Below are 13,919 nucleotides of genomic sequence, written 5' to 3' on the forward strand. Positions count from 1 at the left end.
TTTTTGCAGGGGTAAGGGTGATAAAGATGGCCTCTGTATGGAGATTGTCTTCCCTGGTGCTCAGGGATGAGTGTTGGCTTCACATTATTCCTCTGTAAACTCCAGTGGGTCCTATAGAAATTTTTGAAGCTATGCTGCTCATGCAAGTGGCTGAGGGCTGGTGGTGGTGCGCTGAGGGGTGGGGTAGTAGCAGAAGTAAATGCCACCATTGGGGTAGAATGGAGAACAGCAACCAGTTATACCCATAGATTCAGCAGTGGTGAATCTAAGCTTAGTGTCAGTAAGAAGTGTAACAGCTGAGGTACTCTCTTGCTAGGCTCTGATTATTCCTGGGTTGCAGATGATAGGCTAGAAAGACAGGTGGAGAGGGCACTGAACAATACTTTCCAATGTATCATTGCCCAGTCCTGCTGTGGCTTTAGGAAGACACTCACGTCAGTTATGAAGTTCATGGTGATTGTGTCCAGGAGCACTTCCATTGAAAATCAGATTGCGGATCTCTTTGGGAGACTGGTTATGCACTTGAGTTTTGGTGTCTGATGTCTTAGGTTTGAGTCCCAGCTCTGCAACTTACTGCACGACCTTGGGCAAGAAACCTAACACACTTGGTGCCTCCGATTTTTGTAAAATGGGGATAATAATCGCACATATCTTTTAGGACTTCTGTGAGGGTTAAATGTGAGCATTATGTGAAGCACACAGTTCAATGCCTAGACCATAGTAAATGCTCACTCAATAAAGAGAAGCTATTATACTGTGTCTCTTTCAGGTCTGTCTTCACCCCAATGCATGTGTCACAGAGGGACATATATTAGAAGGCATCGGACCAAAAGCAGAGCCATCAAGGGTCCTGGCAATCCATGTTTTTTAAAGGGATATGGTGCCCTGCCAGAGTAGCATTAGGCAGAAGGAGTGCACTTCTCTGTGCACTTTTCTCTTGGGAACCCATAAACAGCCATTTGTATTCTTGGGGACCCCTAGGCTGACTCTTCACTTTTTCCTGGTGCTGCCATGTATGGACATCTGTTCCTTGCTCCTTTTGGATGAATATAACCACCTGCCTGCTGTGGAGGCATCCCCTCTGCTTTCTGGATGGAACCCAGAGGCCTCCTGGTGGGCAATGTGGTTACTTGGTCAGGATGTGGAAGAATGTCTGGAGTCAGGGTTGGCAGTAGGACTCAGAGATCAAGGGCAGTGTCTCAGGCCCTTGGAGTTGTCAGGGTTATGGAATTTCAAGCTCAGACGGCTAGGACTAAGGTGATGTATAGAGGAGAATGGCGGAGGCATAACTGCCTCTGCACTGGGTGTGCACAGCAATGTGGTGGGACGTTCCGTAACAGGTTCACCCCATCACCAGCAGGGGGCAGCATCTACCCAGATGGCAGGGTAAGTGGGTCAGGGCCAGATCTGAAACTGTCTGCCCAGAGCCCCTGAGCATGCTATGACATGGATTAGAAACAACAGGTGACAGCTGCCCTTAACACTACCAGAAAGAAAGAAGACTCACAGTACAGCTGGGCCTAGGACTGAGGGATTTCCCAGGATGTAGGACTTTCAGTTTTAAAGCCAGAGCAGTCCTGGGCAAACTGGGACAAGTTGGTCACCCTAAGTAGGAACGCAGAGCTGTCTCTCTCTCTCTCTCTCTCCATTATCATCTGTTCTACCCGGTGCTCTGCCAATTCCACATGGTGTGTGTGTGTGTTGGGGGGGGCGGGTGGTCAGTGAGAGCTATGCTGATTATACAAGAGGTCAAATTATAAAGTGGGAATGCTGGGGAACAAACCAAGGCTTTTAGGCAGAGAAGTAACATTACCAGGTAGATGTTTTATGGCTCTGATATTTTATTATGAAAGCAATTACATATACAGCAAATTTTACAGGTAGCACCCATATGCCCGCACCTAGATCCTACAATTAGCATTTTACTGGACTTCTTTTACCACATATCTATTCATCTATCCATCCACCAATCCACCTAAGTTTTGATGCATTTCAAAATAAATTGTAGACATCACTACACTCTTCCAAGCATTTTTGAGGTTTAGTGGAGTCAGACAGACCCAAATTTGAAGGCACTTGCCTTCTACCAGCTTAAATTTTCTCATCTCTAAGTTGATGACACTGCGTGTTGGTAGGAAGATTTGATTTGTTTACTTTATGAAACACTCAGGTAATGCTTTCTATGTGCAACTCATAAATATTATCTCATTTAATCCTAGTAACAATCCAATGAGGTAAATTCTGTTATTACCCCCATTGTACAGATGAGGTTTCAAGAAGTTAATGAGCTCCCTGAAGGTCACACGGTCAGCAAATGGCATTGCTGAGAGTTGAATCCAGACTCTCTGACTTTGGTATCCACGCTCTTAGCCACTACACTATGCTGCCTCCCACAGCGCCCACTAAATTATGGACATCCAGTGAATGGTGACCCTCGCCTTCTTTGTTTTTAAATTTTTCACTGCAACCCCGCACAGTAGGTATTATCTCCAGTTTACAGATGAGGAAACTGGAGGTTGGAAAAGTTTGATAACTTGCTCAAGAATGCACTGCTAATAAATAAAGGATTGGGGATTTGAACCCAGGAACGACTCGTTCCTGGGTCAGTGTCATTTCCCTGTACTGCACAGTACAGAAACCACTGAAGTGCACATGAGCCTAGACCACTTATGGGGGATTCTTGTTTAGGGATGGTCTTTCCTCAGCCATAGCAGAAAAGAATGTGGTGAAAAGAGGGGCTTCTGCCTAGTTCCCATGAGGGGCCCGTGTCTTTTTATAGCTATGAAACAGACTCAGTGGCAAGTGGCAGCAGAGCCTCGGGATCTCATCAAGCTCCAGGAAAGGAACCATGACTCTTAGCTATCAACTTTCCCTCTGAGGGAGGCCCTACATGGGGGCAATCCCTTCCCTATTGTACCCTGCCTCCTCTTTCCTTTTCTCCCCCTCCCTTCTCCTCCCCTTCCCTTCCCTTTCTCTTCTTCCTTCTCCTCCTCCTCCTCCTCCTCCTCCTCATCATCATCTTTGGCCTCTCAGGAAGCCAGTCATAATCATTATCATTTTCTTCCTCATAGCTATCATTTACTGAATGCTTCTCAAGTGCTGTTCTAGGCACTTTACATATATTATTAGCTCATTTAATCTTCACAACAATGCCATGAGGAGAGGACTACTACTATTCCTACCTCACATATGAGATATTGGAGCCTCAGAGGGGTTAAGTACCTAACCTAAGGGAACCTGGCCCTGAGTTAACAGCCTTCCCAGAGTTCACCTTGGGAGATGTTGATCATTGCAAAGATGCTGATAATCGCTATGGGAAAGCTGGGGGCATAATAGTAACAGGGAACTGGACTTTAAGAGCAGAATTGCTAAAATTGCCTGGCCTTCCCCTGTGGAGTGAGCACCTATCCTCAGTGTAAAAGCGACCCATCTGGCACAAAGCATGTATACAATTCATCCCCACTGTGTCAAACGTGTAAAGAGAGCCCCAAACCGGGTTATTCCCAGATTGGAAGACCTGGGTTCTAGTTGTGGCTTTGCTCTTAACCTGCTAAATGACCTTGGGCAAGTCAGTTCCCCTCTCTGGGTCTCATTTATAAAATGTAGTACTACATGCTCTACTAACAGTACAGGGCTATTAATGTGAGCATTAAATGAGAATGTTGAAGAAGGTGCTTTACAGCATCTTACCAATATAACAAATAACTTCCCTTACTCTCCTCCTCCTCCTCCTTCATCTCTCTCTCCTTCACCTGCCTCGTCTTCGTCTTTTACTCTATTTTGTTCCTTCTCTTCCTTTCTTTAGTCTCCTCTAACCAGGTCTCAGACTTATCTGAAGAACTGCTCTTAGGCAGAAGAAACACAGGCTTTAAAGGCAGAGAGACCTAGCTTTGCCTCCTGGCTTTGCCCCTTCCTAGTTATTTGTTGGGCAACTATTTTACCCTTTCTGAGCCTCAGTTTTATCATCTGTGAAAATGGGCACGCATAATGCCTTCCTTGTAAGGTTGTTGTTGGATGATATGGTAGGTTGTCTGCAAATACGACCAACAATTGCCCCCATCTCTGGCATACACGCAGCTCCTCCCATCAAGAGGCGGAGTCTCTTTTCCCCACTCCTTAAATCTGGGCTGGCTCTGTGACTTGCTTTGACCAATAGAGTACAGCAGCAGTTTTGCTGTATGACTTCTGGTCTTATGCCACAAAAGGCCTTGCAGCTTTTGTTTTCACCCTCTGGGAAGACTGCTGCCACATCAAAAAAATGTCTCACTACTCTACTTGGAGAGAGAGGCCCAATGGAGAAAGAAAGGCCCTGGAGAGTAAAATACTACAAAGGGAGGTGGGAGGCCCAGCCAGCCCACAGCTGTTTCAGCCACCACAGCTGAGGTATCAGATATGAGAGAGCACACACCTGGGGTCCTTCAGCCCCAGCCAAGCTGTCTGAGGCAACACCACATGGAATAGAAATAAGCCATTCACAGCAAGTCCTGCTCAAATTGCAGAATCACGAGCAAATAAATGGTGGCTGTTTTAAGCCACTAAGTTTTTGGGTGGTTTGTTTCACAACAGATAGCTGAACCAGAAAAATTAAATGAGATAGTAGCACCCCACCCAGTGGCTGGCAGGTATAGGTGCTCAACATTTGATTGTTCCCTTCCCATTCAGAGGTGTTCCCTGGGAAACAGCTGACCTGGCTAGTTGTGCTGCAACTGAATTGACAGATCTGATCTCCAGTGTGCCAAAGATGCAGAGCAATGACCACTTCTCCTATACTTTACAGGGACCTGCTGAGAGCTATACAGGTTAAAGTGTACTCCAAGTTACACAGCTGAGTGTCCTCCCTTTGCCCAGAGTGAGTCTAGGCCACCTTAAAAGCAGGCTTGTAGCTGAACAAAATCTGGGGTGGTAGAGTAATGTCAGCTAAGACAAATAGTGTTTCTTTTGACCACTCATCCAATCTACCTGGTGCCAGAGGCACAAGGAGTAGAAGTACTTACTATATGCCTGGCATTGAGTGCTTACTATATGCCTGGCATTGCTCACAACAGTGCCAGAAGTAGGTACTGTTATTTTCCCCATTTTTCCAGATGAGGACACTGAAGCACACAGAAGTTTCTGTCAACTGTTGGGTTTCTGGAAAGCACTGGGACAGTTTAATGTACAGGATATTAATTAGGGAGCCCTTGGGATCAACACTTGCAGAAGAAAAGGGAAGAGAAGGAGGCAGTATTGGACAGAGGGAGCTATTGAACTGCAACTCAGTCTTAATGGAAACCACAGTACACCCACCCATGGGGAGCTCTGAAGCTGGTATGACCCTTCGGAGTTGTTCCCAATTGTATCCTCATAGGGGAACAGACCTTTACATTCCTGCATCAGTCACTGAATTCCTAGTCCCTGATTTCTAGTTCAGAGTTATTTCACCTACTCCTGTGATCAAGCCATCCCAAAAGGGAGACAAGCTTAAAAAAGTGATCATGGAGAAAAAGTAGGAAAAAAAAAAAGGACTCTGGAACCAGACAAATCTGTGTTCAAATCCTGAAACTTCTCTTACTAGCTGTCTGTTTAACTCTGTACAAGTTATTTAACTTCTCTGAGCTTCAGTTTACATTTTTGGAAAATGGCAATAAGAATACTTAGCTTGAAAAGTTGTTTTGAAAATCAAATACAATCATCTATATAAAGCATCTTACATAGAGACTTGACACAGAGTAGGCACTGAATACATGGAAATTATTATAAAAATAGGGTAAATTATTATGCGGCAGTGTGCCTGGTTTTCTCACTTGTAGGGTGGAGTGAATAAGAGTAAAGAAGAGCTACCCAGAAGGGGAAAGGGCATTACATCTTTTCTGTTACCTGGTACTTGTAGGCACTGAGTCAGCATTTACTCCAATGAACAAATGTTTATTTAAAAGGATTTGTACAGACATAACGCTCTTACTTTCAAAGAGCAGAGGAACCTTTTATATATTATGAACACACAGACACTGTGGCAACTTAAAACTACAGCTAAGAAAGGAAGGAAAAATATCCCCCCCTCCCCAGCCAGGAGCTAACACTTTTTCAGTCAGTCAGCCCCCATCCCTGTCCCTTAAGTTTGAGAGCGACTTGACTAGAGATGTGGCTTTGGAGGAGGGAAGAGCTGTAGGGCTTGGGGAGCCTGGTGCCTTTTCTTTTGAGAGGGAAATCCACCTGCACAATCCACAGGAAAAGGGGTGGCCAAAAGCTGACCTGAGCTGAGGCTGCCTTAGAGAAGAGAGACTGGAGTAGAAGTCCCACCTACCTGCATGTGTAAAGTGACTGGCATTCACTTGAATCTCAACCCACTACTCTGACCTCTAAGATATACCATTTGAGTAAGTGCCAGAGTAATGGTTTTGAACAAAAGGCAACACAAATGTCAGCCTGGGGCCTCTACAGCCTAAGGCAGCCCCGATAGCAGAGCCCTCAGACCAATGACTTAGGCATCGAGTTAGGCAGGACTTGTGGAGTGGGTCTGGCTCCTTGATTTCACTGTGGGGAACATCTGCTACTGATTTTCAAAAGCTAGGTTTTATTATGGGAGAAAAGCCCACAGATTTTAGGATCCCCAGACACATAGCCTGGTACCTGAGAACTTTAGTATATCTGGGAAACTGCCAGGTGGTGGGGTGGTGAGCTCAATAATAACAGCCAGGCCTCCCAAATGAATATGAAAAGGAGAGCTTGTCCAAGCTACCTCCGGGCCTTGAGGAAGAGATGAGGTTGGGGGTGGGGGAGATAAATGCACCAAGCCTATTGAAAAGTCCAACAAGAAGACTGTTGTCCCTTCAGAGCCTAAGGCAAAAGTACAGGGAGGGGGCACACTGGAGCCTTCACCTGAAACAAGATATGGGCCTCCCCAGGCCCTCAGGCCTTAGGCCCCAGGCCTCAGGCACAAGAGACAGAGAATCACATCTGGGACTTCTGCCCTTCCCTTAGCTCCAAACAAGGGCAAGGGTTGAAATGTGGGTGAGAGAGAAGGGATCTTCAGACACAACTGTCATTAGCACCTGAACCACATCTCTTCCTAAACCAGAAACTCCAAGAGCAAAAAGAAATAAGAGCAAAGTGAGAGAGGGGTTGTGCTTCCATCACATTAAATAGGAGACTTTGTAGAGGTGGGGAAGGGTTGTTTCACATGGAGACATCAATCACTCTGGCCAAGGGGAGGGGTTATGAGCAGCAGAGCTCTAAGTGTTCTCCCTCTTTTCATTCATCCTGCTTCCGTTTTGGCTTTTTGGGGTTCCTGGACCGACTCTTGGCTTTGCACAGAGGGCATATAGGTGCATTCCGGTGAATTTGTTGATGACATGACAAGCAGGCCTGGTGGGGGGCACAAGACAAAGCAAGTTAGTGGTCAGATTCTTCTAGGCCATGGTTCATCTTTCCCAGGGGCCCCCACAAGCAATTGCGATTTCCCAACAGAAAGAAGCAAGACCCAAGTAGCGAGTCCCAAGTAGCGAGATCTGTGCTGGATGTAAGGGATGCAAAGGATATAAGGGAGTGAGAGTCAAAGAGGGGTATTGAGGAAAAATATCCAAAATTTGGCAATAAGGCAAAATGTGAATTGCATATTCATTAAGCATTATACTGGAGCATGGTCTAACAGGCTCACTCAAGGATTATTTAATTCTCTAGGACAGGTATCAATAAACTTTTTCAGTAAAGGCCAAGATCGTAAACATTTTGGACTTTCTTTTCAGGTCATATGATTTTAGTTGCAACTACTCAGCTCTAACTGCTTACATAAAAGAAGCTATAGACAATACATAAACAAGCAGGCATGTGTGTGGGCCAATAAAACTTTATTTACAAAAACGGGGAGCAGGTCACACTTGGCCTATGGGTTCTGGTTTGCTGACCCTTGCTCTAGGAGAATGTCTCTTTGTTTGACTATTTACTACTTATTTAAAAAATTGAAGTATAGTTGATTTAAAATGTTGTGGTAGCTTCTGGTATACAGCAAAACGGTATAGATGATAGATAGATAGGTAGATAGATAGATATTCTTTTCTGTTATGGTTTATTACAGGATATTGAATATAGTTCCTTGTGCTATACAGTAGGACCTTGTTGTTTATCTATTTTATACACAGTAGTCTGTATCTGCTAATCCCAAAAGCCTAATTTACCCCTGTCCCACCCCCTTTCCCCTTTGGTAACCATAAGTTTGTTTTCTATGTCTGTGAGTCTGTTTCTGTTTTGTAAATAAGTTCATTTGTATCATATTTTATATTTCACATATAAATGATATCATATGGTATTTGTCTTTCTCGGTCTGACTTACTTCACTTAGTATGATAATCTCTAGGTCCATCCATGTTGCTGCAAATGGCATTATTTCATTCTTTTTTATGGCTGAGTAGTATTCCATTGTATATATGTACCACATCATCTTTATCCGTTCATCTGTCGATGGACATTTAGGTTGCTTCCATGTCTTGGCTATTGTAAATAGTACTGCTATGAACATTGGGGTGCATGTATCTTTTTGAATTAGAGTTTTCCCTGGATATATGCCTAGGAGTGGGATTGCAGGATCATATGGTAACTCAAATTTTAGTCTTTTAAGGAACTTCCATACTGTTCTCCATAGTGGCTGCACCGATTTACGTTCCCGCCAACAGTGTAGGAGGGTTCCCTTTTCTCCACACCCTCTCCAGCATTTGTTATTTGTAGAATTTTTAATGATGGCCATTCTGACCGGTGTGAGGTGATACATCATTGTAGTTTTGATTTGCATTTCTCCAACAATTAGTGATGCTGAGCATCTGTTCATGTGCCTATTGGCCATCTGTATGTCTTCTTTGGAGAAGTGTCTATTGAGGTCCTCTGCCCATTCTTTGATGGGATTGTTGGTTTTTGTGTTATTGAGTTGTATGAGCTGTGTTTATATTTTGGGAATTAAGTCCTTGTTGGTCGCACCATTTGCAAATATTTCCTCCCATTCCGTAGGTTGGCTTTTCATTTTTGTTTATGGTTTCCTTTGCTGTGCAAAAGCTTATAAGTTTGAATAGGTCCCATTTGTTTACTTTTGCTTTTATTTCTATTGCCTTGGGAGACTGACCCAAGAAAACACTGGTACAATTTATGTCAGAGAATGTTTTGCCTGTGTTCTCTTCTAGGAGTTGTATGGTATCATGTCTTACATTTAAGTCTTTAAGCCGTTTTGAGCTTACTTTTGAGTATGGTGTGAGGGAGTGTTCTAACTTCATTGATTTACATGCAGCTGTCCAGCTTTCCCAATACCACTTGCTGAAGAGACTGTCTTGTCTCCATTGTATATTCCTGCCTCCTTTGTCAAAGATTAATTGAACGTAGGTGAGTGGGTTTATTTCTGGGCTCTCTATTCTGTTCCACTGACTATAAATATTTTTCCATTAAATAGTATACTATTTGACTATTTACTATTGATCAGGGCCCAGATGCTGTGACTTAATGTTGATAAGGCACAAATGGTTTTTGCCCAGTAGAGATGCAAATTATTTTTGTTCCAAAGAAAAGGTAATCACAAAGATTACAGTTTTATTTTCCTGTAGGACATTAACCAGTTCTGGATTTAACATTGCAAACTTATTTCGGCATTCCTTTCCTTCCCTGACCTGACTATATAATTATCTGTTCCTCTAATGCTTCTGGAACCAGCTTTGTAATGCTGCTGGCTCCCTCGTTAATGACACACGTTCACTATATATTTGTCCGAGTCACGTTTCTAACTTTCTGAAAATTATACTTTAGCAGAGCCTGCCAATCTCCCTGCATTCTAACCCCTCTGGGAATATGAGGCAACAAGACCAGTGGCTCTACTACAGCACACATACACACCACCCCTTCCTCTGTGCCCCAAGCGAAGGCTGTTTTAGGAAGACCCCAAATAAGTAAGGCCAAAGACCCAGACCCCGCCTTCCATGGGGCTGCTTGAGGATACCTTGCTTCCTCCACAGTCCATACCCAGCTCACTCACCTTCATAGGTGGGGGCTGCTGCCTGAAGGTGGCTGTCTGCCGAGTGTCCTGCTTCCTAGCCACTTGGAGTTGTTGGGCGGCAGCGGCTGCGGCGGCCAAGGATTCAGGGATCGGGGGCTCCTGAGGCTCCGTCTGCCACTCTGCTTTCTGCTTCTCAAAGTAACTTTGGAGATGAGAGACATTAGCTGGATCATTCTGAAAGCAAGGAGAACCTTGCCCCTCTTAAGGACTCCATGCTACAGAACGAAGGGGGTTGGGCTGTGGCTCACTGTAGGAAGTTCCTGCACCCTCTCCAGCACAAGGCTCTTCTCCCTGGGTGCCAGGCCCACTGTGTGTTGGGAAGGGTACTCCTCCTGCTCCTTGGCTCTGACAGGCCCAGAAAAATAAAAAAAATCCCAAGGCTAGCCAAGTCCTCAAAGGGCATTTGTCTACCCTCCATCCCATGATCCTTTGCAGTATTCCTATTAAGTGTCCTCAGGCCTCTGCTGGCATACCTCTAGGAATAAGAAGCTCACCACTTCCACAGGCAGCCTGCTCTACCTTAAGGAAGTATGTTCCCTTCTATTCCTTCTACTGAACTGAGCTCTGTGTCTCTGTAAAGTAAGCCTAGTTCCTAACTCTGGGTCTTGAGATAAAGTTCCAGGCTAGCCCCTGGAGGCCATGAAAGCTCACCCTTCTGTGTTTTCAAGGTTTCTGGACACCCCTTCTAGACCTTGACTTGGGAAGTGACCTCTTAAGAGTCACAGATGCATACACACACAACGAGTCATAGACATAGTCTTGTATTGTCAAAATTGCACAAAGAACTTTAAAAGCCATCTAGTAATTCTAGTCTAATCATCTAACAGCCCAACACAGAGACTTACCCAAGGTCATGCAATGAGTCAGCCACTGACAGGCCTGGGGCTAGGACTGGGTACCCTGACTTTCAGACCAGGCTTTATGTGTGTATATATATATGTGTGTGTGTGTGTGTGTGTGTGTGTGTGTGTGTGTGTGTGTGTGTGGTGTATGTTGCAGGGACAGGAGGCAGGCAGCTTACTCCAAGGAGAGCTTCTCCTCCTCTTCACATAAGTCAGGGAGCCTCTGCAGGCCCAGAGTCATGCGCAGGGCATCCACATGTTCCTTCAGCGGCTTATACTCATCATGTAGCCGCCGGGTAGACTCTAGCAGCTTGTTTAGGTCATTCTCAGACTGTTTGATGGTGTTTTCCATCTGGAACACAGAGTGAGGTAAGCACAGAGAAAAGACTCCAAGATTCTCAGCGAGGCTGTACAGCTGAGTGGATAATAGCACAGGCTCCAGAGCCAAACCAATCTATGATCAAGTCCTCAATCCACTATGTATTCTATGTGACTCTTGTCAAGCCTCAGTTTTTTCATCTGTATAATGGTGATAACAATCATACCTACCTCATATAATCTTGGTGAAGATTCAACGATTGAATTCATATAAGCGCTCAGTACAGGGGCTAACACAGAGTAGAGGCTCAATTAGTGGTAGTTATTATTCAAATATAGCATCTTAGAGCTGGAATGGCCCTTAGAGCTCATGTAGTGCACCCCACCACCATTTTACAGATCAGAGAATTGAGACTCAGAGAGAAGAAGTAACTTCCTCAGAGAAATGCTTCCTAGGAGCAAAGTCTACATAAAGACTCAGGGCTTCTGCCTCCCAGGCCAGTGGCTTTTCTCCTAGATCAGTGGTTCCCAAAATGCAGTTACCAGATCAGCAGCATCAGCATCAACTGGGAACTCATTAGAAATGTAGATTCTCAGGTACCACCCCAGATATAAGCAATCAGAAATTCTGGGGTGAAGTCCAACAACCAGTGTTTTAACAGGCCCTCTAGGTGACTCATGAGGCATGTTCAAGTTGGAGATCCACTGGCCCAGATTTTCAGCCCCTCTGTGACTAATACCTTGTTTATTTCTCTATCCTTAGTTAGCTGGCAGCAGAACTGCCAACTCCTCATGAGACCCTGATATCCTGTGATCTTGTGACACAGAAAATCCCAGGTAACTACTGTCCAAATTGCATTCATATTTCCTTTAAGACCCTAGGCCTGGCAATATCAGGAAGTATATATTGCCACAGAAATGAGTTTCCCAAGAATAGAAACTTAGCTCCTTCAAACGTGATTAAAAAAAAAAAAATCTCATTATCATAGGCTCTAAGGGTTGGAAAGGGCCTTACAGGTCAGCACCTCCAACCTCCCTCCTGGTGAAGGAATCACCAATACTGTAGCCCAGACAGGTGACCATTCAGACTCTGCTTTAATAACTCTAAAAAGTGGGGGACTTATCACCATAGCAGGCAGTTCATTCCCCACATTCCAAGGGTCTCCAAAAGAGAGACTGTAATGAGGGAGCCCCAGTTTGGTAGGCTGGCAGAGATGGTTTGTTTGGCTTAGTTGGAAGCTTTGGAGCCCTAAATTTAAGTTAGATCCCCAAGGCATCTGCCTGCTCTGCTTTTCCCCAAGGCTAGCTCTCAACTCCTAGACTCCCAGAATGAGAGCACATCAGTGCTGAATGAGACCTCAGAGGTGACTGAATCCCTCTCATGGTACAGAGAAGGAAAATGAGGCCCCGAGAGAAGAAGGAACTTGTCCAGTGATATACAGTCGATCAGTGACAGAGCCAGGGCTGGGTCTCAGAACTCCTGGATTCTTCCATTTCACCATAGCCTGATGCCTACTCCCCCAAGTTGGCCACAGCCACATCTCAAGGAGAGTCCACAGCACTCACTACTGCCTATTCCTCCTCAAAGGGCCCAGAAATAGGCTTCAGGCAGCCACCCACATACCACATTGATATCAGCGTGGATCAGTCGGAGTTCCTCCACATGGGCCATCTTCTCCTGTAGCAGGAGGTCCATCTCCTGCTTGTATTCCTTCAGGTGCCTCTCCTCTGATTCAAGGGCCTCAAACTCAGCCTTCAAACGGGTCTTGATCTTTTCCATCTGCAGGGTCTTGTTCCTGCCATTCCCCAAAATGAGGAAACAGACCAGCAGGAGAAGGCAGGAAAAGGGAAATGGAGTACAGAGTTAGAGAAATGGAGTACAGAGTTAGGCCCTGAGCCAGGGCTATCTTGTTAAGCCATCTTTCTAAGCTTCCCTCTCTTCAGGCAGAGGCAGCTTGAAGCCATCCCCACAAAGACAGGAGATTCTTTCTTCTAAGATAAAAGCTCAGTGGGTCTCGAATGGGGATGATTTTGTTCCTTGATGGAGCATTTGCAAACGTGGGGCAGGTTTTAGCTGTTAGATTGATTCAAGGGACAGCACTACTGGCATTTAGTGGATATGGGCCAGAAATGCTAAACAGCCTCTCAATGCACAGGAAAGTCCCACATCACAAACAACTCCCACCCAAGATGCCAACCATGACCTCTTGAGAAACTCTAGAGCAGCACTATCCAATAAATTTTCTACAATGATGGAAATTTTCTGTATCTATGCTTTCTAATACAGTAGCCACTAGGCACATGAAGCTACTGAGCATTCAAAATATGGCTAGTGCAACCGAGGAACTGAATTTTGAATTTTATTTAATTTTAATCAATTGATTAAAATTAAGTTTAAACAGCCACATGGGGATAATGGCTCTCATATTGGACCGCACAGCTCTATAGGGTCCCCTCATCAGTTCCAGAAGAGGTAGGAGACGGGAAGAACTGCAGCTCATTTCTTTTCCTAGAAAAAATAAAACCTATTTCTGGTTGTTAAATCCCAATTGCATACCCTCTGGCTCAGTAATCCCACACCTAGCAATTTATTCTAAAGAAATAAGGCAGGGAAGCAAAAAGTTAATACACAGGGATATGCTTTCTGGTCTATGGGCAAAATTGGAATATTTGGCAGCCACTAAAAGGAATCATTATGAAGACTTGTGACATGGAAAATGTTGAAGATACTCCATGAAAAGGTATATACACTA

The 13,919-nt window shown here is 44.7% G+C and overlaps 1 protein-coding gene across 2 annotated transcripts in view; it reads right to left on the reverse strand.

Annotated features, from left to right (window-relative positions):
* Window positions 1–5,027: 5,027 nt before the first annotated feature.
* Window positions 5,028–13,919, reverse strand: part of LOC309620395 (zinc finger C4H2 domain-containing protein) — a 45,411-nt gene continuing 36,519 nt past the window's right edge. Inside the window, exons 2-5 of one of the 2 annotated variants that reach the window (XM_082376735.1) lie at window positions 12,791–12,962; window positions 11,028–11,200; window positions 9,986–10,148; window positions 5,028–7,388 (exon numbers count right to left, since the gene is read on the reverse strand). In XM_082376735.1, coding sequence (XP_082232861.1) covers window positions 7,212–7,388; window positions 9,986–10,148; window positions 11,028–11,200; window positions 12,791–12,962 — 685 coding nt within the window. In that variant the 3' untranslated portion in view covers window positions 5,028–7,211. The remainder of the gene's footprint in view (window positions 7,389–9,985; window positions 10,149–11,027; window positions 11,201–12,790; window positions 12,963–13,919) is intronic. The other variant, XM_082376734.1, reaches the window with a different exon arrangement.

The sequence above is a fragment of the Balaenoptera borealis genome (assembly GCF_965194805.1).
Source record: "Balaenoptera borealis genome assembly, chromosome: X".
Lineage (NCBI taxonomy): Eukaryota > Metazoa > Chordata > Mammalia > Artiodactyla > Balaenopteridae > Balaenoptera > Balaenoptera borealis.